Source organism: Pleurodeles waltl, chromosome 1_2, assembly GCF_031143425.1.
Source record: "Pleurodeles waltl isolate 20211129_DDA chromosome 1_2, aPleWal1.hap1.20221129, whole genome shotgun sequence".
Lineage (NCBI taxonomy): Eukaryota > Metazoa > Chordata > Amphibia > Caudata > Salamandridae > Pleurodeles > Pleurodeles waltl.
In genome coordinates, this window is record NC_090437.1 from 1,191,998,617 (window position 1) to 1,192,024,105 (window position 25,489).

The 25,489-nt window shown below is 44.9% G+C and overlaps 1 protein-coding gene across 1 annotated transcript in view; it reads right to left on the minus strand.

The window, feature by feature from the left end:
* The window catches only part of RGS12 (regulator of G protein signaling 12), a 442,017-nt gene that overhangs the window by 125,560 nt on the left and 290,968 nt on the right, over positions 1 to 25,489 (minus strand). The window contains exon 8 of the mRNA XM_069203485.1: positions 20,912 to 21,091. Coding sequence (XP_069059586.1) covers positions 20,912 to 21,091 — 180 coding nt within the window. The remainder of the gene's footprint in view (positions 1 to 20,911; positions 21,092 to 25,489) is intronic.

The window sequence follows — 25,489 nt, forward strand, 5'->3', positions numbered from 1 at the left end:
ACTGCCAATGCAAAAACCTCACACTTCATTGTTGCCTGTGTTTTGAGTGATCCAGTCTGGAGACAGTCCCAGTACAGCTTTCTGTGAAAGGCATCACTCTATACCAAAGCAATGTCTGGAGAGCAGCTTACAGAGAAGCATACTTGAAACAAGAACCCCCTCTCAACTGGTTCTGAAGTTTGAGACAATTAACCCACATCCCCTGTCGAGAGGTGGTGCATAAAAGTAGGACCCACACTACCTAGGGAAGGGAGTGCCCTGCAGTCCTCAAAATACTCCTGTGTAACCAAGGCTGGTGTATGTCTGTCAGTCAGTCTCCCACACATGAGGGAGCACTTTCTGCTGGAGGGCTTGAGAATTGTGCCTATACGCCTGCTTGCCTACTGCGGGAAGGAATGAGTCTATTTGGTTCTTCAGCAGGAAAAACCGTTCAGTAGGAAGGAAGCCTGGCATGCCCCAGGGGCTGAGGGACATAGAGAGAGCTGACTAAAAGAGTGAACTATGAGCAACCCACGGTGCAGAAGGTCCCTTTGGTCTCTAGTCCCGGGCAGGAAACACTTCAAGTATCTGGGCCTATTGGTCCAACTGGGGCTGCATATGCCTTTGTTACTGACTTGAACCAATCGGGTTGCAACCGTCTATTGGGCTGGTTTCATCTGCTGGGTTACAGTCTTGGTCTGACTGGGGCAGCAATTGCCTTTTGACCCGGTAGGGGCTACACCTGCCATGGGTACTGCATTGCCCCCATCAGAATTGCAACTGCCTGCATCAGCCTCGTCTGCAATCCGCTGTTCAACAGAGCTACAACAGCTGGGCCTATTTTCTGCAACAGGGCTTCTGCAGTATCGAAACAGGCTGCCACATGCATAGAGATGCAGCCCGTGCTTGGTCTACAAGGTGGCCCTAATTTCTTATTCTCGTTAAACATATTTGTCAAACGAGCACAGCCACCGTACACTTTCCAACTTCTATGCTCTTATGATCCTTTGTGACTGTCTTTTTTCTTCTTCTCCTACCTTTCTGTTCAGCATACTAGTTAGAAGAGACCTGCAACTCTTATCACCCAATGCACAGAAAAAATGATCTGTGGTAAGCACAGCATGTCCTCTTGCCTAGTTTGCCTACTCTGATTCGTTCTTCCACCACACACCTTTCCATCAATTCACAGTGCCATCCTGTAGTGAACTTAAAGAACTGTCGTCTACTGCAAAAGCAAGTCACATTATATTAAATGTACAAGCTATTCAAAATCGTATATGTTTCATTTATACGTAGCCTTGCGTGTTAGGACAGGTGTCTTAAGGATATAAAGCCACGTCAAGCTTAACTTGACTTCTTGATTCCTAAGTAAAAATATAACAGCTGCTGGATGTAAACATTTTAGCTAATGCTAATACTCTAAAATGCTGCTGATTACTTTCAGATACATACAATGGTGTGGGAGAAATAAGGACAACTCCTGCTTCCTAATTCAAACCCTAAAATCAATCTACCTACCTAATCACTGATAAAAACAAAGCTTAAAATGACATTATAGTTAGGTGAACATTTCAGTGACTCAGTTAAGTTTTAAATAAAAAACAAAGCACTGAAATTCACCAGTTATAGTCATCTCCAGTAAATATAACTTGTACTCTATGACAGTGGTTCCCAACCTGTGGTCCGGGAACCCTCGAGCTCTGGGAAGCCTCCTCAGGGAGTACGTGACTGCTTAGAAAATTAAATAATATTAACAGATTACTTAGGAGTATACAAAGTGGTTAAATGTACAACTGAATTTTTTTTAATTGACTGTAAATGTATTTATATTTTTTTGCAAATTAAGTTAAATGTGTTATCGTTTGTGTATTTGTTTGATGAATACTTGTTTCTGTATTTGTTCCGTATTGTTGTGCCCTGGATTCCAATAATGATTCAGTGGGGGTCCGCGGGTTCCAGTAATGATAAAGTGGTAGTCCACAGAGGTCAAACGGTTAAAAACCACTGCTCTAAGATAACTATAACTTGCATCCATGCCATGAACAGGTTTGTCATCAATGATGTAATTTCAGAGGCTGCAGTGTTGTTATCAGTGATGTCATAGATCATGTCATGAGTGATCTAATATGTAGGGTAATTAGCAATTACCAGTGTATGGCGAGGGTGCAAGTTATAGTCGGAGCATGAGTTACAGTTACTAGAGATAACTGGTGAATTTGAGTGGGTTTTTTAAGTTTAAAACTTTACCTTGCCACTGACATTTTCACCCAACTATAAAGTCAATTTGACCTTTGTTTCTTGTCAGTGGACTTCTGTAGTTTTTAGTCAATGTAAAGTAATATTTTATTATCTTGCATAAAGCCAACCTCCTGTACGTGTCATGGGGTTGGCAAGTAGAAATGGTCTTTATTGTTTGGCCTTGACAAATTTCACATTCCACTTAGTCTGCAGCAACCTTCTCCACTCCTGAAGCAATGGTGGGCACAAACAAACCACATGTTCAAGGGATTCCTCCCCTATACCACAACCCCTACATGTGACTCCCTCTCCTGGCGCGAGGCGCCAAGACGGAACATGTTTCAGGAAGCCCCAGTCACCCATCCACAATGCCATCAATTTGTCTTTCAGATCTACTTCAAGATCATTCTCAGCTGTATACGAGGCCAGTTTATTGAGCAGCCGTTGAAGGCCAACACTCGTATATATAAGCATTGCCAGGTCATCTGCATACAGCGGGTGGCTTAGTCGCAAGCCCCCAATTTTGGGGAAATGTGAATTGACAGAATCCAGTGCAGATAACAGGTCGGAAATATACAAATTAAACAGCAGGGGGAGCAAGGAGACACCCTGTTTTACCCCGCAAAATGTTGGAATTTTTCTAGAGACGGAACAACTGTCTCCTAGTTTATTATGAATCCAAGTGGCATTATGCAGTTCAATAAAAGACCCCAAGATCAAGAGAGGAATACCCCAGCGTTGCAATTTTGCCCAAAGAGCATGCCTGGGCACCTGGTCAAATGCTGCCCTAAAATCGACAAAGCAACAATGCATCACCGAGGTCAAAATTCAAGCCTTGTCTATCAAAATGGACAATGCTAAAGGATTCGTAGATGTACCAGCAGTGGCGATAACCCTGTTTTGGAGATGGGAATTATGTCATTCTGTTCAGGGCAGGATCAAAGATCCTCTAGAAGATGGCTAGCGTGGTACTTGGCCTCATTATCGAGGAGAGCTATTAACCTAAAGTTGGCTGGATTTGACCTTGAGACACTTTTATAAATCGGGTGGATAATGGCACCCCGCCACGAATCCTCGAAGAAAAAATATATTGATCAAACAAGCTTGTGAAATGGCCTTCCCAAAAAGGGTCGTCCTGTTTGAACACAGCTTGCGGAATGCCGTTGAGCCCAGGGGCACTGTCCCGCCTTGCCTGTCAATAATGCGGTAAAGATGCGTTAGAGGAAAAAACACAGCTTCCAGGGCAGGGGCCGGCAGCCAACCACCTGCAAATGCTGGTTGTCCTGAGGTACAGCTGAACTATTGCAACCTCTTCCCTGCTCAATGCATTCCAGGTCACAAGCAGCAAAATGGTTTGTCAAGAAAATAACCCAATCGTTCTCCGCAATATTAGCAGAGCCAGATCTCCTCTGGTTCCTTGTCTGGACATTTACAAGGCTCAAAAACGTCCATAGGTTCGACTCCTTACTTGCACTAAGGAGTTTTTCCCATTTGAGCACCTCTGTTTCTCTAAAACAAAAACGAAAAAAAACAAAAAACTGCTTTTTTATACACTTTCTGAGCCTCTCTAAGTTTAGTATCAGAATCTGGGTGCTTCCCGAGTGCCCTGGCAGATCTCTTCCGGGCTTTCTTTGAATCAAGCACCTCCCCTCCCCCCAAAGGATCGCAGTGGAGGGACGGGGAACAGGGTTGCTCACGGGTCACTGATATTTATAAAATAAAAGAATGAGCTTGTCCCACTGCTCAATGAGAGATCGTTGGTCAGCCTCATTTGGGCCAAAGAAATTGGCACACCCCTTTATGATTGCTCCTAAGGAGGAGCTCCATCGGATGCGCTTCAGGGCCTCGTAACACACACACCGCCTCCCACCGACCATATCTTAACGTGGTGGTCAAAGCTTGATCTCATAGCTACTATCTGTTGGCGGTGTCGCTCTCACTACGAGAACAGATCCTAAAACTTTCTATAGCGGAAAGAAATTTCATATTACAGAAAGTGTAATCTAGATATGAGTAAGAACGCCCATCTGACTGCATCCAGCACAGTGGTACATTTTGCTGGAAGCTGGCATTCAGGGCTTTGAACCCCATGCTGTTCAAGAGTGTAATATCATTTTCTCCCAGGGCACTCTATGGGCAGTCCCTAGGTCTTATCTGATCCAAGAGATAATTACCACCAAGATGGGGCCCTTCCGGGACTTCCGACAAGCCCTGAAGTAAGTTTGTGTTAAAGTCTCCCGTGACCACAAAATGAGCATGTGTATAATCGCCTACTAAGTCACCTAGCAACTGAATTAGCCGGGTCGGCTTCCCTCTTTTATCTCAGGTGTTATATAAAAATTTATCATGATGAGTGTTTGCTGTGAATTCCCCTAATTAATCTTAATCCCCTGAACTCAATTCCCTTCCCATACCAGTTGCGTGATGTACCCTATAAGTTTGATAGCACACTTAAATAGTTAGACCCCCCTTTGCTCAGCCACTTTTCTTTTCTCATTGAGCGCATTTCCAGAACTCCTGGAACCCCAACAATGGGTTCTCGTTCTAAGCCGAAGTTTCCTGCAAGGCAATAATGTCATGATCATAGAGGAAGGATATTAGGTCAGTGGATTCAAGTTTACATGCCAACCCACTGACGTTCCAGGAGCACAGAAACAGCCCCTCACACCCTCCCCCTGTAAGAGCCCCTCATAGTGTTCATGCAATTGGCTTTTGTGACAGAACTGATGGCAACCAGTCCCAGTTGGCCCACAGTCGGTTACTCATACCAGACATTCCTACAATATTGGGGGTGCTGGAGCTGCTCTGGGCTCCCTTTAAAATTGAAAACGGCTTCCGCACTATTGTTGATTTAAAGCTAGAGTTAGCAGACGGAGGCAAAGGATAGCCAGGAGAACTATACGGAGTGATTACAATGCTCCAGGAATCAATGACATCCTTTGTATCACAAACTGCCTGTGCCAAGTCAGCTGTGGCCAATGGGGTTGGCTTCAGGCCTTGCCTATGAGTGGCCAACCCCCGAACCACACACAGCCTTCTGCTACACCAAAATATAAAAAGTGAGCCTATTGGCTTTATCAAGGGGTGAGCATATCAATAGGTATAAAGCAGATCAATCACCTTTCTCCAAACTTTGTAAACAAATGTATAATTAATTCACACAATGCAATGTTTATTAATATTTATTGTACTAAAACGGTTTAAAAAAGCTTTAAAAAACAAGTCTGATTCTTTTCACATATTTTTTATTACATTTTGTGAGTGAAAAATGTGAAACTTAATAATCAGAAACGTGTTTAAAAAAAAAAAAGTCTTGAGTCCTTTTAACATTTTTGGAGTCAAGAAAATGCAAACACAAAAACAACCACAAGAGGGCCTTGCAGTCTGACTGAAGAGGATAGCGCTCCAGCTTGGAGTGCTTTAAAAAACATATGGCAAATTCTCCAGAAGTCATGGATTTCATGACCCAAAACATTTTCAGTTTTTTTTTTTTTTTTTTTTTTTTTTTAAATGCTGCTGGACTCCCTGCAGCCCTCAACAAAAAAAAAAAACCTTGAGGTCCCCCTCCATATTCTAAGCACACCACCAAGCTCAAAATAATATAAAAAATAAAGCCCTTGCAAGGCATTATGAGTCACTTCTTCTAAGGAGTAGTGAATATTAAATGAGCAGCTCCCGTTACTCATTTACTATTCACTTAAAAAAAAAAGTTGCTTGGGCCACCCATATTTTATTTTATTTTTTGCACGTGTTCCCCTCTTCGAGCCTTTGCAGGCCCAGGGGCCCCATTCCCTAGGCCATTTTTTTCCATTATGGAGAGGGGAGAAAGGGGGACTGGGGTACACCCTCTGGGGACTCTTCCCATGGTTATGCTGGTAAATTTTTAAAATCATTCAATGAAGATTTTTGGCCCCTAAAATATTGCTAATTCTGCCCTTTAGGGGGATTTTAGTTTGACTTTTGGTAACTTGAGAAAGTCTTTGCCCACTTCACTTGTTGAGTTGCTGAGATCCTTAAATCTCTCTCTTTGTAACAGCAGCCCTACTCACACACATGGGCATATAATTCATCTGTTTTTTCAAATATCTCCTCTAGTGATAGAGAATCCTAAAGCAGTGACCTGGTCTGATCACTTTTTGATGCCATTCTCCTGGCATACTAAGATCAAATCCAGTTTAGTGAATGCCAAGGCAGAGCTTTTTGTGCAGGTTCAAATCAAGTCCTCAGAGGTGATTCATTTTCTCTTAACTTTGGGGACACTAGAGAGCTCAGCAGCAAAAGGGCCGCTGCTTAGCAAGGTTTTGCTGGCCTATGTTTTAATCAGGCATTTATCTGCAGTGTCTGGGCTTGGTACTGGCCTGCAATCTTGTTCAATGAGGAGGTGAAGCTGTGGACACTGCCACAGGGGCCTGACAACAACAGAGGAGGTAAGATTTTTAATGGCCTAGCGTGTGGTATGACTCCAACCCTTGCTCAGAGGGCCATCAGCGTGAGGGTGAGGAGATGCCAGCAAAGTACACCAAGTACACCGCACATTGTGGCACAGCACCTAGGTTCTTGGCTCCTTCACCTCCACCACAAGAAGACGATCCCCGGAGACCGTGACTCGGGGTGGCCGGCTTTGCAGGGGGAGTGCCCAGCTTCCCTGCGGCACCAGATTGTGCTGAGGCAGCACTCTAGTCAGACACGGCCCACTCCATGGTCCCAATTGGTACAGGACACACTCTGCTTAGGCCTGAGGCAGGAGCTTTGATGGTTGTGAAGGTGGTATGGGATGAGCGAGACAGCAAACTGAAGTGCCAATGTTTAGTTGATGGAAACTGCACGTAGGTCCTGCGGCCCCAAGTGATCCGGAACACAACCCTGTCCTGGGGGCCAGAGTGCTTTGCCTTTCTGCCCCCCACTGGGATGGGGCATTTCCCATTAAGTGAGGACAGGGGAGAGGCCCCTGCACTGACCAGTCCACAGCCCTAAATCACTCCGGATTGAGCACCTGGGCTGGGCCTGTCCTTGGTACTTGCTGGTTTGGGGGAAGGGAGATTACTCCTCCGGCCCAGTTTCTCTTGGTGTCCGGTTGCTCTCAAGGTGTCAGAGCTTGGGAGGGTCCCTCCCTGCCTAAGAGCTCACCCCCCCTTACATTGTTGGCCTGCTCATGCTCCCCTACCGAGACTCTGCTGGTGCCGGAATGAGGTGGGCCGGGGCTGATGTCGGTCATCAGCGAAGCCCTTGCATCATTCTGGACTAAGACCGGACCATAGCCTGAGGGAGCTGCCCTCGAGCACATACCTGTTGGGCAGTGTGGGTTCTGTGGTGGAAGCCTCTGCAATCAGACCTGCATGTGCCCCTGGACTGAATACTGAGCCAGATAGAGACATGGGGGAACCCCTGTGGTGGCCTCAGGGTACCCCTCTTGCAAGACTTGGATCTAAGAGAGATACTAGAAGACATAAAGAATAGTCTCCACGTTATTGATGCCAAGTTGACCCTCTAACTAGCTGCATTGAAATCATGAAAGACAGTAGACAAGGGCTAGCTAGAACACCTCAAGGCCTGTGTTTCTGTTGAGAAAGACACACAGACAGCAGCTAGTGTACACCTGGTACGCATGGACAAGGACACTAATGTCAAACTCAAAAATAAAGAACAGACATAGCATTTGGGCCTGCCAGGCATATGAGACAGGTCATCTGTGACAGTAACGGGCGGTATGTCATTGTTGCTGATGCACTCCACAGACATTCTAGCCTCGATCTATGACCCTAAAACTAACAGGCTGGAGTTTTTTTTTTGCTGAAATCTGCAGTCTTCTGATCACCAGCATGGGACTTTGAGCGCTCATCTTTTTTTTGGGAGGGCCACAAACAAACTTGGCTCCCATCATCCGTGAACTCATTCAATTTAGTGGCTTTTTGGGCATCCACATAAACTGAGCTAAATCTCTCTATTTTCCCTCACCATGGAGAAGCAACCACTTGAATCTAAATACCCATTACAGTGGGTCACTGAACCAATACGCAACCTCGGTATCTGGCTCAGCTGAGACATGGATGAACTCTGGAGAGCCAACTACAGCAGGGTCATAATGTGGTTAGAGGAACAGATCCCAGCCTGGACTTGGCTGCCTTGCCTGTAAGAGGGAGGTTGGCTATTGCAAAAATGGTCGACCTACCCAAATCATGGTATCTCTTTAGTAACCTCCAGATCCGTCTCGACACACATTTACTTCAGTGATAACGCTCCAACCTGGTAGACCTGGCCTGGGCCGCAAAGTAACCGAGGATTACATGGGAGACGCTTACTCTGCCATTTTAGCAGGGATCCCTAAATACACCCAACATGACATTATATGCACGCTGCGCACAAAAAGGCCAATACATTCATTTCTGGCTTTACCCCACACACTTTCAGCCCCACACGGTGGTAGAAGTGGATCCTATATTCGCTGCGCTCCAACAGCCTTACAAGCCACAGCGTGCAGAGATTAATACATCGGAGTGCGTTCACTGGGCATGGGGCGGCATGCTGCATCGCAATTGGCTACCTTCCATCTACGCTTCTTCCATCCCCCTTGTGTGCAACCCCAAGCTGTCTCCGTGCAAGATGATGGCATTACAGCGAGGACCCACAGGCAAGGTATCACTTTATTTGCAGACATATCAACCTGATGGTCAATTTCTACCGTCATTTATGGTGGACAAGCATATCAGTCCTACTGCACTAGACATCATTCTTTAGCACCAGCTCTGAGCTACCTGCTGCGTGCTGCATAGCACGTTCCACCTGCCACCCCCATGCTACATGCGCTTGGACACATTTTGACAAACCCGATCCTCGCAGGCTAGTGACCCGATTGTATGCTGGGATGCAGAGCAAGGAACCAGTGTGCACTCCAGCTGTCCGTGCTGCCTCGGAACCAGACACACCCTACCACAATCACTGAAGAGCAACAGACGTATTGCTGTGAGCAAACTGCAGCCCTCTCACCTAACTAAAGATTTCAACTCATTCATTTTAAATTTGGACATTGGCTGTATCATACCCTGGTGCAACTGATTCGTATGGGGTTAGTCGATGATGCATGGTTTGCGATGTGCAGCACCCCGGGCCTCATTTCTCCATCTCGCCTGGTAGTGCCCACATGTTGCAGGATAGTGGTCTCCATTCCATGTGGACCTGACCCAGATACCAGGTCATTCACCATCACCGACCCCATTGACGCTTGAGATATGTTAAAGATGTTCCCCCTGGTGATTGGCGCCTCAGAGCCATGCTCTTGCTATTAGCCAACTGATGCTGTGCATTGGGGCAGGTGGCCTGCTCCGAGGGCTGGGCCACAGGATGCGGTTTACTGCCAGTAGTACCTTTTCAACTACTGGGAACTCATGCCACCGAAACCTCACCAGAAGGACATTTGGGAACCACTGTTGGCCTACCTAAGAAAGAAAGACTCACCTCCTGCGTGAGTATACAAAAAGAAGAAGTGAAGGAGAGATTCTTGGCCTCCCATGTTGCACATACAATGGTTGGTGCTAGTTGAGTGGGAATTGGCTATAACAGTCATTCATTGAAAAATAACATTCTCCACCCAGTATAGTATAGCTCACTGTATTATAATCTTGCCATTCTGTAGGACTGGGTTTGATGTCCACTCTTTATTCCTATTCTCTTCTAAGATCACTGAATGAATCAGTTGGTTCAGACTGTAATTCTTTACGTTAAATTGATGGATGAGATTTTGGAGTTTAGGAGAAAATAACTTGTAATCTACAGTTGAAGAACCTGTAATGTTTTCTTCTGGTAAAGTTTGAAATATTTGACAACTGTAAAAAAAACAAAAAAAACACACAGACCCAGATAGCATTGATCTGATTTTCTAACTGAAAAGCCTGAACTCCTTTAAACATGTCAACACAGTAATATCTTCCAATTTCGGAACTCCTACTCTTTTCCAACCTCTCCAGTAATAGCCAGTAACAACTGTCTACGTTACATCGGGGGCCATTTTCCTAAACATTTAACTATTATGGATTCACCCATGGTCATGTACAAGTTTATGGGTTTCATATGACAATATGGTAATCAGACCCCTCTTTCAGAAGTTAAAATCCAAATGTCCACATGTTATTCTTCGACTTCTGTGTTTTATTAATAGAAGGTGTTGTGGCAATTAACACACACTGGTTATTTCAAGATGGTCGATGAGTTAATGTCATTGGGAATTATATTATTTTCATGACTATGCCGAGACATTACTTCAGCTACATTTTAGAATATACAAGTCTAGGATACATGTTATTTGTTAAGCTCAATCAATAACAGTATTTTTTGGAAGCTGTACTGCTGCAACAAATACTCTTTATTTATTTTTTTAGACATTTTAAGATAGCAGCGTATTTGGAGATGTAATGAGTGAACCCTTTTTCTGTGTTACCCCAGCATGCCTAACGCCTCTCTCACTAAGTAAGCGGGTCTTGTAACTTTCATTCTTTGGGACGCTTTGACTGTACACCAATTACTTGCCCTGTAGCTGTACACCGCAATGCAACATCTTTAGAAAGTATTTTTAGAAAGTAACAAAGATTTCTATGTTGCACGTTTAAGGTGAGTGAGGGAGAGTGGGTTCATTATTCCTAGTGACCCCGGTCATGTTGGTTTTGATTAACTTAGTGTGTACTCTATTGCTCCAGATACTATTTGTAGATGCTTTTGAAGATGTTTATGCTCAAGATTAGCAGGTTAGGATAAGAGAAGTGGTCAGTGGGCTTCCTAATAACAAGTGAGCGCAGACAGATTTTTTACTGAGATTTTTTAAACAGATGTTTTAAACATTTTCCTGTTCCTACCTTATAGGTTCCTACCTTATAGGGGATTTGTAGGAAGTTGGCTCTGTATGTGCTATTTCAAAGTAAGGAATAGCATGCACAGAGTCCAAGGGTTCCCATTAGAGGTAAGATAGTGGCAAAAAGAGATAATACTAATGCTCTATTTTGTGGTAGTGTGGTCGAGCAGTAGGCTTATCAAAGGAGTAGTGTTAAGCATTTGTTGTACATACACACAGGCAATAAATGAGAAAACACACACTCAGAGACAATTCCAGCCAATAGGTTTTTGTATAGAAAAATATATTTTCTTAGTTTATTTTAAGAACCACAGGTTCAAATTCTACATGTAATATCTCATTTGAAAGGTATTGCAGGTAAGTACTTTAGGAACTTTGAATAATTACAGTAGCATATATACTTTTCATATAAAACACAAATAGCTGTTTTAAAAGTGGACACACTGCAATTTTCACAGTTCCTGGGGGAGGTAAAGTATTGTTAGTTCTTGCAGGTAAGTAACCCACCTACAGGGTTCAGATTTGGGTCCAAGGTAGCCCACCGTTGGGGGTTCAGAGCAACCCCAAAGTTACCACACCAGCAGCTCAGGGCCGGTCAGGTGCAGAGGTCAAAGAGGTGCCCAAAACACATAGGCTTCAATGGAGAGAAGGGGGTGCCCCGGTTCCAGTCTGCCAGCAGGTAAGTACCCGCGGCTTCGGAGGGCAGACCAGGGGGGTTTTGTAGGGCACCGGGGGGGGGGGACACAAGTCAGCACAAAAAGTACACCCTCAGCAGCGCGGGGGCGGCCGGGTGCAGTGTGCAAACACGCGTCGGGTTTCCAATTGTTTTCAATGAGAGACCAAGGGGTCTCTTCAGCGGTGCAGGCAGGCAAGGGGGGGGGGGGGGGCTCCTCGGGGTAGCCACCACCTGGGCAAGGGAGAGGGCCTCCTGGGGGTCACTCCTGCACTGGAGTTCCGATCCTTCAGGTCCTGGGGGCTGCGGGTGCAGGGTCTTTTCCAGGCGTCGGGATTTCAGAGTCAGGCAGTCGCGGTCAGGGGGAGCCTCGGGATTCCCTCTGCAGGCGTCGCTGTGGGGGCTCAGGGGGGACAACTTTGGTTACTCACAGTCTTGGAGTCGCCGGAGGGTCCTCCCTGTAGCGTTGTTTCTCCACCAGTCGAGTCGGGGTCGCCGGGTGCAGTGTTGCAAGTCTCACGCTTCTTGCGGGGATTGCAGGTGTCTTTAAATCTGCTCCTCTGAAACAAAGTTGCAGTCTTTTTGGAACAGGGCCGCTGTCCTCGGGAGTTTCTTGTTCCTCTTGAAGCAGGGCAGTCCTCTGAGGATTCAGAGGTCACTGGTCCTGGGGAAAGCGTCGCTGGAGCAGGTTTCTTTAGAAGGCAGGAGACAGGCCGGTAGGACTGGGGCCAAAGCAGTTGGTGTCTTCTTTCTTCTTCTGCAGGGGTCTTTCAGCTCAGCAGTCCTCTTCTTCTTGTAGTTGCAGGAATCTCAATTCTTAGGTTCAGGGAAGCCCTTAAATACTAAATTTAAGGGCGTCTTTAGGTCTGGGGGGTTAGTAGCCAATGGCTACTAGCCCTGAGGGTGGGTACACCCTCTTTGTGCCTCCTCCCAAGGGGAGGGGGTCACAATCCTATCCCTATTGGGGGAATCCTCCATCTGCAAGATGGAGGATTTCTAAAAGTTAGAGTCACTTCAGCTCAGGACACCTTAGGGGCTGTCCTGACTGGCCAGTGACTCCTCCTTGTTATTCTCATTATTTTCTCCGGCCTTGCCGCCAAAAGTGGGGCCGTGGCCGGAGGGGGCGGGCAACTCCACTAGCTGGAGTGCCCTGCGGTGCTGGAACAAAGGGGGTGAGCCTTTGAGGCTCACCGCCAGGTGTTACAGCTCCTGCCTGGGGAAGGTGTTAGAATCTCCACCCAGTGCAGGCTTTGTTACTGGCCTCAGAGTGACAAAGGCACTCTCCCCATGGGGCCAGCAACATGTATCGAGTGTGGCAGGCTGCTAGAACCAGTCAGCCTACACAGGTAGTTGGTTAAAGTTTCAGGGGGCACCTCTAAGGTGCCCTCTGGGGTGTATTTTACAATAAAATGTACACTGGCATCAGTGTGCATTTATTGTGCTGAGAAGTTTGATACCAAACTTCCCAGTTTTCAGTGTATCCATTATGGTGCTGTGGAGTTCATGTTTGACAGACTCCCAGACCATATACTCTTATGGCTACCCTGCACTTACAATGTCTAAGGTTTGGCTTAGACACTGTAGGGGCACAGTGCTCATGCACTGGTGCCCTCACCTATGGTATAGTGCACCCTGCCTTAGGGCTGTAAGGCCTGCTAGAGGGGTGACTTATCTATACTGCATAGGCAGTGTGAGGTTGGCATGGCACCCGGAGGGGAGTGCCATGTCGACTTACTCGTTTTGTCCTCACCAGCACACACAAGCTGGCAAGCAGTGTGTCTGTGCTGAGTGAGGGGTCCCCAGGGTGGCATAAGATATGCTGCAGCCCTTAGAAACCTTCCCTGGCATCAGGGCCCTTGGTACCAGGGGTACCAGTTACAAGGGACTTACCTGGATGCCAGGGTGTGCCAATTGTGGATACAAAAGTACAGGTTAGGGAAAGAACACTGGTGCTGGGGCCTGGTTGGCAGGCCTCAGCACACTTTCAATTCAAAACATAGCATCAGCAAAGGCAAAAAGTCAGGGGGTAACCATGCCAAGGAGGCATTTCCTTACAGGATTCAGTTCTGAGTGATCACACACAGATATACAGGGCACTAAGGTACTATGTTATAATTCTGCACCCACATTCCTACACTTTGCACAAAGGGTGCATGAACACAGTTTAACTTCAACATCAGTTTCATGTACTGACACTTTAGTTTGTAAAGCGCATGCATGGTGTGAATAAAAGATTTATTTTATTTGCCCTTCTTATCATTCCATGCATTAGTTTTGTTATGACAAGCAGGGAGGTTGATATCTACACAGGAGAATAATTTGCATTGATTGTTTTCATAAGCGAGGCCTGGAATAAACTAGAGGCATGGAACCTGCGGTGTGGTTGCTTTCAGTGCCTTACATTGAAAAGTGTGCAGCCTTAATATATTATAAGATCGGTGTCATCTGTGATCTTAACTTATTTTTCTTTGGTGGTACATGAGAGGATTTTTCTGTATTTTTTGTATTCACATGTATACAACTGTAACTAGTCTAGAATATGAGGCACTAGCACAATATGTATCATGTGTTTGCTCTTTAGGAATATGTGACTGTCTTTCTTTGGTCCTAAGGAAACAACAATTTATATGGCTGAAATGTGTCGACGAGTTCTTATGGATTACATGGACTCTGAACAGATTAATTTAGAATGCAAGAAGCAAATATTAATTGAGGGGCTCTTCGCCTGACTTAAGTCTTTGGTGCCCGTAGGTCTTTCAGTGCCAGGGCGGAAGGAATGGTGAACTCAGAGAAAGGGTCCTGTTCAGTGCGAGGTAAGGGGGAGGGTTGTGTTTCGGGGCAGTGCAGCCACTGGCTGTGACTGGATAACCTTCCACACTGTTGGAGTGTTCGGGTCTGGATTCTCCTCACCGTTGGTATCAGCCCATGAGCAGGCCTCCGAACTAGCAGGCAGTACTTGTGCATCAGAGGGGCAGACTTCTTCCTATCCCTGGATGTCGTGCTCCCAGAAGATGCCATTCCGCTTCTGCATCCTGCGGTGAACCCTCCTTTGTGCATGTCTGTACCAAAGCGTTTTTAACCAGAAGGCGAGACAGGCCTGGCATGCGGGCTTGTCATCCTTGAGGATGAGGCCAAGATTACAGACCCGGTGATGGTCGGTTAAAAAAAACTAGCAATGATACTGAGGGCAGTACTGGAAGGGTGTTCCTTCCATCACTGACCCTGCACTGACGCAGCAGAAGGTAGCAATGACAAGGGGCAGGAGGCCCTGAGAATGGGCCGTGGCCCCCGGTGAAGGCACGGAGGTTCCTGCAGGTAGCAATGAAACGGTATCGCATGAAGATTGTCTCAAACCGATTGGTGATAGATAGAGGCCTGGCACAAGGCACGAAGCCCAAAGAGTACCTGTACATAATCAAACACTAGATAGCAGGAGTATTCAGAGCATATTTATCTACAGCCACACATGCTGTGAAGATAATTAAATTGTGAGATAAATCCTACAGATCTCCATTGATCCCCACATGTTTAAGAAAGCGCAGAACATATAGGGTTATTTGAGCAGACTCCACTGTTGTACATAAAATCTTCTCAAGTAATGGAAGTGCCATGAGAAGTGTGAAAAATACCCATCTCCCAACTGAACACTGATGTAAAGATACATAGCAAGATATTGGCCTATAGGTTTGAAAACTGATGCCAAAATTCATCCACTGGATCAAGTCTATTATTATGGAAAAGCAAACCAGAACTAAAACAATACAAGAAATTACTGCATATCAGTGCTGGAAGAAGGAATACTGAGTCAACGAAAAGTTGCTGTAGGAAAGTGCCACTGTTGGTATGGTTACCCCCCTACACACATACTTTTTGCCTAGTGTTGATGCCAACTTTGATTGAAAGTGTGATGGGACCCTGCTAACCAGGCCCCAGCACCAGTGTTCTTTCCCCAAAACTGTACCTTTGTTTCCACAATTGGCACAGCCCTGGCACACAGTTACGTCCCTTGTAAAAGGTACCCATGGTACCAAGAGCCCTGGGGCCAGGGAAGGTCTCCAAGGGCTGCAGCATGTATTAGTCCACCCTGGGGGACCCTTCACTCACCCATGCACACTGCCTTGCAGCTTGTGTGTGCTGGTAGGGAGAAAAAGGAAAAGTCGACATGGCAACCCTCTCAAGGTGCCATGCCCACAAACTACTGCCTGTGGCATAGGCAAGTCACCCCTCTGGCAGGCCTTACAGCCCTAAGGCAGGGTGCCCTATACTACAGGTGAGGGCATAGCTGCATGAGCAATATGCCCCTACAGTGTCTAAGTCTATTCTTAGACATTGTAAGTGAAGTGTAGCCATATTAAGTATATGGTCTGGGAGTTTGTCATTATGAACTCCACAGCACCATAATGGCTTCACTGAATACTGGGAAGTTTGGAATCAAACGTCTCAGCACAATAAACCCACACTGATGCCAGTGTGGGATTTATTGAAACATGCACCCAGAGGGCATCTTAGAGATGTCCCCTGTATGTTAGCCCAACTGCTAGTGTAGGACTGACCAGTGTGTGCCAGCCTGACATTTTGCCTTTGTGCACTCTGTGGTCAGAAACAAAGCCTGTCTTGGGTGGAGGTGCTTCACACCTCCCCGTGCAGGACCTGTAACACCTGGTGGTGAGCCTCAAAGGCTAGTGGAGATGCCCGCCCCCAGACAAAGCCTCACTTTTGGCGGCAAGTCTGTTGGAAAATTAAGAAAAACAGGGAAGAGTGACCATCCCAGCCAGGACCACCCCTAAGGTGTCCAGAGTTGAGGTGACCTCCCCACACCTCTCTCCCTGCAGAATCCTATATCTTGTTTTGGAGGACAGGGACCAATAGGGATATGAATGTGCCCCCCCTCCCCAAAGGGGAGATTCCTGGCGACCTACGAGAAGAAGGACTGCTAAGCTGAAACCCCAGCAGAGATGAAAAGGAGACGAAAACTGCTTTGGCCCCAGCCCTACCGGCCTGTCTCCTGCTTCAGAGAACCTGCAAACCAACAGCAACACATCCAGTGGGACCAGCAGCCCTTGTCTGAATACAGAGGACTGCCCTGCACGTAGAAGGACCAAGAACTCCCAAAGACAGCAGCACTGTCTACAAAAGAAGAACAGAAGACTCTGCTTCTAAGGACTTCCATCTTACTCCAAATGCATGAGTCCTAACCACTCTGCACCGACACCCACGGCCTATGTCCAGGTGGCCCAACAAGCCAGAGAGGATCCCCAGGCGACTGGGTGCCCACCCTGGGCTGGCCTCTCCACCCCTCCTCGATGACCCCTGCAGAGGGAATCCCGAGGACCCCTGGAAAAGCACTGCACCCGCAGCCCCAGACTCGAGAGAAACTGACCACCGGTGCAGCAACGACCCTCCTCCCTATCCAGTCGGTGGCTTGCCCGAGCAGCCCACCTGTGCCTTGCCTGCAGCGCCTAAGTGACCCACGGGGTCCCCTCAGAGTTTCATTGGAAACCCGACACCCTGTTTGCACCCTGCACCCGGCTGCCCCTGTACCGCTCAGGGTGTGAGATTGGAGCCTCCTCTAAACCCCCCTGGTCTGCCCTCCGACAACACGGAAACTTACCTGCAAGCAGACCGGAACCGGAGTACCCCCTGTCTCCATAGGAGCCCACGTTATTTTGGCTCCTGTTTGACCTCTGCACCTAACCGGCCCGTATTGCTGGTGCTGGGTGTTTGGGGTTATCTTGAACCCCCAACGGTGGGCTACCTGTGCCCCGGAGATTAAATCTGTAAATTCATTACTCACCTCAAAAACTGTACTTTATTTTCCTCCGCCAGGAAGTGTTGAAGATTGCACTGTATCTACTTTTAAAATACCTTTTTTTTACCATTTTAAAGAAAACTGTATGCACTGTCGATTTGATACCTATGCAAAGTACCTCTCATTTAATGTACTTACCTGCAAACTGAATCTTGTGGTTCTAGAAATAAATTAACAAAAGCTATTTTTCTATACAAAAGTCCTATTGGTCTGAGTGTGTGTTTCTTCTATTGTTTGTTTGTGTACTACAAATGCTTAACACTACCCTCTGTTAAGCCTAAATGCTCAGCCACACTACCACAAGTAGAGCATTAGTATTATCTATAATGGCCTCTGTCGAGCCTCTGGGGAACCCCTGCACTTTGATATAGTACATACAGATCAAGCTTCCTACAGTTGCTGTAGACGTGTTTGGCACAACTGTGCATTAAAGTGAACTAGCAAGATTCATGAGGGTCCTCTTCAGGAGGGGTTAAAGACTCAGATCCCCTTTCACCACTGTTATTTCTACTCTTCATGGACCCTTTGGCGAATTGGAGTCAAATTAGGGGGTTATTCTTAAGCCAGCAAAGCTCAAAGATGACATTATGATATCATTGTCAGATACACAGATATCCCTGCAAGCCCTCTATCTAAACTGACCCACTTTTGGCCCATCTCAGTGTACAAAACAAGATGGGCAAATTAGAAGCAATGAATCTGACCTTTCTCTTAGGAAAGCTTGCCACAATAAAATCTCAAGTGCTGTGTTCTTGGTGCACTAAATAAACTAAACCTGTAGGAGTCAAAATGACGTCTTCCTTATGGGGGCTGTTGCCAGAGACTTTCAACAATTCCAGTGCTGCAGCAGTCCGAAACAGGGTCTGTAAATTTGTTGTACTGGATCTTTTAAAAATGAATCTTTATTGATTTTGCAGTACTAACTATGCATCCCAACAACTGTAGGATCATACATACAGTCAGAACAAAACATTCCAGTACACAGAACATTTAAAACATACCCAGTTATCAGGGAGAGCATAAGCTAAACAATTTCCCCTGAAACAAACATTCTTCGAACTGGTTGGAGACCTTAGAAAACCTGCTTACTTCGAGGTGTTGATCTCAATTAAGACGAGTTTTCATGAGGCCATCTGTATATGTGACTGAAAAATGTACTTTTCTGCCCTGAAATCAGCAGTCGTCTCAACTTCACTTCTGAATCCACTGGCATGAAAGAGCCTAAAGTTGGTGATTGCCCATTGTAAATGTCAGTATATCCAAGTCACAGTAAATCACTGGGATTTCATTAATGGTTAATGCCCAAACAAACTTTGCTTAAAGAAAATTTCAGTCCCAGTTACTAAATAGTGGAACAGTACACAGCATGTGACCCTTGAATAGGTTCACAATGCAGAATGTGAGGTTCAAAACCTTACGCTAGACATTGTGCTCAAGGCCCAGAAGCCTTAGCCAAGAGCATCTGCGTAATGCACACAGAGTGGTAATATTCATGGCTGTCAGATCTAAGGAACTGAGTGAATGACTGGAAATGGTCTGTAACCTAATTATTCTAACAGCAAAGAGTTTAAAAAAAATTCTCTGTGTTGTATGTTACACAGGGAGCATCATATGTGTCGAACATACTGGTAGCCTTTGTCAATTTCACTGCTGGTGCAGCTGATCCACATGCCTTCCTAATGAGTCTAGCCTCTTACTCTTCTCATCGGAAGCTACTGTAGAATAGAACGTTTTGCATTACTTTTTTTGGCAGCTGCCAGAATAAGTGAGGCTTATACTTCAGGAAGTCTGGGTGTGGCTGCTTTGGCAGAGTATGGCGTAACAAAAGGTTTCACGGCTGGTGCCAAAAGCGTGGTAATTAAGGGCAACTTGCACTGAAAAGTCACATAAAACTCACTGGGTTCTTGGACTGTGGAGCAGTCTTGGCTTTTTTCAACCTTATTGCCTCTCTAGTGAGAACATGATGACTTGGATATTTGTCATCTACCAGAGACATCCTTCCTGAGTATGAATTCGGGAATATTTATGAAAAACCTTCTTACACCTGAATGCAAGTATGAAGAGGTACTAAGGAGTACAGGAGTATGTACTGCTGATGAGGCGTGCAAGAACTGTGATGCCTTTTTGAGGATGAATGCCGGACATTAGTGACCTTCAATGTGTGTCTCTCCAGTTCGGACGGAGACCTTCTAAACACAAGCTGCACTATTACTGAAGTAGGAATGTGTGGAGCTGGAGGAGGCAGAGTAAAAGGAAGTTGCACTACAGATCAACTGGCAAATACAAGATGCAAGCTGAGGTAGTAGATGAAAGGCCAATTCTAATCAAAGACTATGCTAAAGAGAGTATGCCAAAATCTTAAGTGCATGACAAAGGTCTAGCCTGAAGTTCTGACTGTAAAGGAGGTACTGACGCAGGGGTTCTTGAAAAATGGTGCCTCAGATCCAATACTTTCTCTTCTTCCATGTCAACTGAATGCTTGACATCAGCTCTGTCTTCAGCAGTGAGAAAAAACAAAGCTCTCTATGTTGAAAAGAGGCTCTACCTTTAAGTGTCTCTTTCTAAAACATCCCATGATGGTGGCCTTTTGAAGATGTATGGTAACTCATGGTAGATGAAGCCCCTTCCCCAGGTGCTCTCTCCACTTTCAGTCATTTTCTCTTATGTCTACGATGCAGAAAAATCTTCTGATGGTCCTTCACTATACAGTTCCGCAGAATGTATTTTTGAAAAACTTGCAGTCATCACTGCCACGTAAGCAGATGCTACAAAGACTATTATGGTCTTTCTGATATTTTGGCCCCACAGCCAGGTCACTTCCCAAAAGGGAAAGAATGTTGAAGAATGCAGACAAATTAAACAAAATCTGTGAAAACACAACAATACCAATCCAGATACTGAAGACAGAGTGACAATCAAAAAGCCCCAGTGAGAATGCTAAAAATCTAAAATAGTCATTTATAGTCCGTAAAGATATTGAAGACAGGAACTGCAAAAGACAACTGATGTAACGGAACTGCCAATGCTAGGCATGATGGACATGCTGCTGCATTTCTAAAAAAACATTAATGCATGTTCAGCTTTTAGAGGATGTAGCCTTCCCTTGCTACACTAACTCCCTTCTCTAAAAAGTGTTTGAAGAAACGGATTTCTGTGCTTTTACTATTGAGAGTTTTAGATAATCTAAGATGGAAAAAAATTCATCAGTGAACCATGGAGATGTAGGGGCTGAATCTGCAGGAAAAAAAAATTATGACCGGATAGAAGGATTCAGGAAACTCAATAGTTTGGACCTGAAGGTTCTAAGTCAACCATAACAACAACCCTATGTCACAACATCCATCTTCTAAACATCAACAGTAAAGAGATTTACCTTTTTTGGTGTTGAGATATTGGAACGATCTGAGCTAATACTGTGTTTGGACACAGGGCTGCTGGGAATCTGCTGTGGGTCAGGGAGGCAGCGGCCTTCCACTTCAGCTAGCATACATTCCTGGTAGAGATAGGATTTCAGAAAGCGTGTGTAGCTATCAAACTTCATCAGGTTGAAAATCTGAAATTTAAAAAGTGCAAGAACGTTTGTGGAAGGGTATACACACATATATATTATTATATATATATATATAAATACATATGGAAAATGTCACTTACCCAGTGTACATCTGTTTGTGGCACGTATATGCATTATTCCGCCATCTGGTGTTGGGCTTGGAGTGTTACACGTTATTTTTCTTCGAAGAAGTCTTTTCGGAGTCACAGGATTGAGTGACTCCTCCTCTCGGTCATACTGCGCATGGGCATCAACTCCATTGTTAGATTGTTTTCTCGCAAAAGGGTGTAGGAAGGAGTGATAGAGTGTAAGAATATAAATGTTCTATAAAATTAGTAAGTAAAAAATAGATGTCCATGCCAATTTAACTGTATCTACATATGTACATATGTAATAAAACTGCAACGACTACAGGCTTCCGGGGAGGAGGGAAGGTGCATGTGAATCTGCAGCACTACATGCCACGAACAGATGTACACTGGGTAAGTGACATTTTCGTTCGATGGCATGTGTAGCTCCTATTCCACATGCTATGCATAGACTACAAAGCAGTTACTCTCCCCAAAAGTTTCGGTGGCTAGCCTGTACGAGTTGAAGTTGTTTGAAATAAGGTTCTAAAGACAGCTTGGCCAACATTGGCCTGTTGCTTTGAAAATACATCTACACAATAGTGTTTTGTAAATGTATGAGGAGTAGACCATGTGGCAGCTTTACATATGTCTGCCATTGGTATGTTTCCTAAGAATGCCATAGATGCACTTTTCTTTGTAGTGGAATGTGCTCTAGGTGTGATCAAAAGTTGTCTTTTTGCCTTAATGTAACATGTTTGTATGCATTTAACAATCCATTTTGCTAATCCTTGTTTAGAGATAGGATTATCTTTATGTTGTTGTTGAAAAGCAACGAAAAGTTGTTTTGTTTTCCTAAATTCTTTAGTTCTATCTATATAGTACATTAGAGCTCTTTTGCCGTCTGGAGTATAAAGGGCTCTTTCTGCAACTGAGTCTGGCTGTGGGAAGAAGACTGACAATTCCATTGTTTGGTTTATGTAGGTGATACGACTTTTGGCAGAAATTTGGGATTTGTTCTAAGTACAACTTTATGTTTGTGCACTTGGAAGAAAGGTTCCTCAAGAGTGAATGCTTGAATTTCACTAACTCTTCGCAATGAAGTAATAGCTACTAGGAAGGCGACCTTCCATATAAAAAATTGAATCTGACAAGAATGCATGGGTTCAAAAGGTGGGCCCATAAGTCTGGTAAGTACGATATTTAGATTCCAAGTAGGAACAAGTGGTGTTTTAGGTGGAATAATGCATTTTAATCCTTCCATGAAGGCTTTTATAACTGGAACTCTGAATAGAGAGGTGTGTTGAATAGTCTGCAAGTATGCTGATATTGCAGTAAGATTGATTTTAATGGATGAGAAAGCTAGATTTGGTTTCTTCAAATGAAGTAGATAGCATATAACATCTGGTATTGATGCTGTAAGTGGATCAGTATTTTTAGACTGACAGTAGTAAACAAATCTTTTCCATTTGATAGCATAACATTGTCTAGTGGTAGGTTTATGTGCCTGCTTGAGCACTTCCATACATTCTAATGGAAGTTTTAGGTATCCAAATTCACTGACTTCAGGAGTCAAATCGCTTGGTTGAGAGCACTGGGGTTTGGATGCCTGATTTGACCTTTGTTGTGTTAACAAATCCGGTCTGTTTGGAAGTTTGGAGTGAGGTACTACTGACAGGTCTAGGAGTGTGGTGTACCAATGTTGTCGTGCCCACGTTGGGGCTACGAGTATCATGGTGAGAGATGTCGGACGTAGTTTGTTGACCAGAAAGGGAAGGAGTGGGAGAGGGGGTAAAAGCGTAAGTAAATATCCCTGACCAACTGATCCATTGAGTATTGCCCTTGGATAGGGGATGTGGGTGTCTGGATGCAAAGTTTTGGCATTTTGTGTTTTCGCTTGTTGCAAATAAGTATATTTCTGGTGTTTCCCACTTTTGAAAGTACTTTTGAAATACCTGAAAGTAAATCTCCCATTCGTGTGTCTGTTGGTTGGTCTTGCTTAGGATATCCGCTAGCTGATTGTGTATTCCTGGAATGTATTCTGCCAACAGATGAATGTGATTGTGAATTGCCCATTTCCATATTGTCTGGGCTAAAAGGGACAGTTGAGATGAATGTGTCCCACCTTGTTTCTTCAGGTAATACATGGTTGTCATACTGTCTGTTTTATCAGAACATTCTTGTGTTTGAGAAGAGTTTGAAATTCTTTTAGGGCAAGGAACACAGCTAATAATTCTAAATGGTTTATGTGAAAATGTATTTTTGTTTGGAATCCCATTCCACTTGAATGGTAAGGTTGTTGAGATGCGCTCCTCAAACCGATCGTTGATGCATCTGTTGTTATTGTGGTGTGAGGCACAGGGTCTGGAAATGACCGCCCCTTCATTAAATTGCTGAGATTCCACCATTGAAGGGACATGTGCGTTTGGCGGTCCAACAACGCTATATCTTGCAATTGACCCTGTGCCTGAGACCATTGTTGTGAGAGGCATTGTTGTAAAGTCCTCATATTGAGTCTTGCATGCAAGATGTCATCATTCCTAGAATTCTCATGATACATTTTATAGAGTATTGTTGATTTGGCTGTATTTGTGGTTTGAGATTTTGGAAAGCTTGTACCGTTTGGGTATTTGGATATGCTAGGGTTTTTTACGTGTTTAAAATAACACCTAGGTAAGGTTGAACTTGTGCTGGTTGAAGGTGAGAGTTCTGGTAATTGAGAGTGAACCCTTGTGTATGTAGGATCTCTATTACGTACTAAGTGTGTTGTTGTCATTGTATAAAATTGCTTGATTTTATTAGCCAATCGTCTAGATACAGAAAGACATGAATGTGTTGCCTTCTTAGGTAGGCTGCCACTACTGCTAGACATTTTGTGAACACTCTTGGAGCTGTTGTGCCAAATGGCAGAACTTTGAACTGATAATGTTTTCCTGCTTTGACAAACCTGAGTTATTTTCTGAGAGCTGAATGGAGGGGTATATAGAAATACGCATCTTTGAGGTCTAAAGCAGTCATGTAATCTTGGCTTTGTAGTAGTGGAATGATGTCCTGCAGAGTTACCATGTGAAAGTGTTGTGGCAGGATGTATAGATTCAGAGACCTGAGATCTAGGATGGGCCTGAGAGTGCCATCCTTTTTGGGGATAAGGACATATAGTGAGTATACTCCTGTTTCTTGTTGAGAATGTGGGACCAATTCTATTGCTTGTTTTAGTAGTAGCAATTGAACGTCTTGTTGTAATAGAAAGTTGTGTTCTGGGGACAATCTGTGATAACGTGGGGCATTGTTTGGAGGGTTAGAAATCAATTCTAGGCAATAACCATTGCAGATAATTGACAAGACCCAATGGTCTGTGGTGATGTTTTGCCAATGAGAGTGAAATTGCTGTAGTCTTCCCCCCACAGGAGATGTGTGGGGTTGTGGAATGGTAAGTAAGTCACTGTGTGGCTTGCTTAGAGGTTTGGAACTTGCCTCTGTTTCTAAAATATTGGCTTCTGTAAGACCCTCTAAATTCCCCTCTTTGATATTGTTGCTGCTGCTCTCCCTGCTGTGCCTGTGAGGTAGAGGCTTCAGAGGATTGTGGTTTGAATCCTCCCCTAAATTGTTGCCTGCGAAAGGGGCCTCTATACGGTGTGGTGTATAATGCTCCAATTGCTTTGGCAGTGTCTGGGCCCTTTCTCAGTTTTTCTGTGGTCGTATCGACCTCAGGACCAAACAAATGTTTCTTATCAAAAGGCATGTTAAGTACTGCCTGTTGAATTTCTGGTTTAAAACCAGAAGAACATACCCATGCATGCCTTCTTATAGTAATGGGCGTATTGACACTTCTTGTTGCTGTATCCGCAGCATCCAGGGCAGACCTTATCTGATTGTTGCCTATAGCCTATCCCTCTTCTACAATCTGCTGTGCCCTCTTTTGATGTTCCTTTGGGAGGTGCTGTATGAGTTCTCGCATCTCGCCCCAGTGGGCTCTATCGTATCTAGCTTGAAGTGCTTGCGAATTTGCAATCCGCCACTGGTTGGCTGCTTGTGTGGCCACTCTTTTGCCAGCAGCATCAAATTTTCTACTCTTCTTATCAGGGGGAGGAGCATCCCTTGAGGATTGGCTATTAGCCCTCTTTCTAGCCGCACTCACTACCACTGAATCTGGAAGAACTTGGCGTGTGATGTAGCCTTGATCAGTAGGAGCAGGTTTGTACTTCTTGTCAATACACAAAGTAATTACTCTAGCTTTGACTGGCTCACTAAAAATTTGGTCTAAATGTTTGACCATTCCGGGCCACATCGGAAGGCACTGATATCTACAGTGAGTGGAGGACAGGTCATTTAA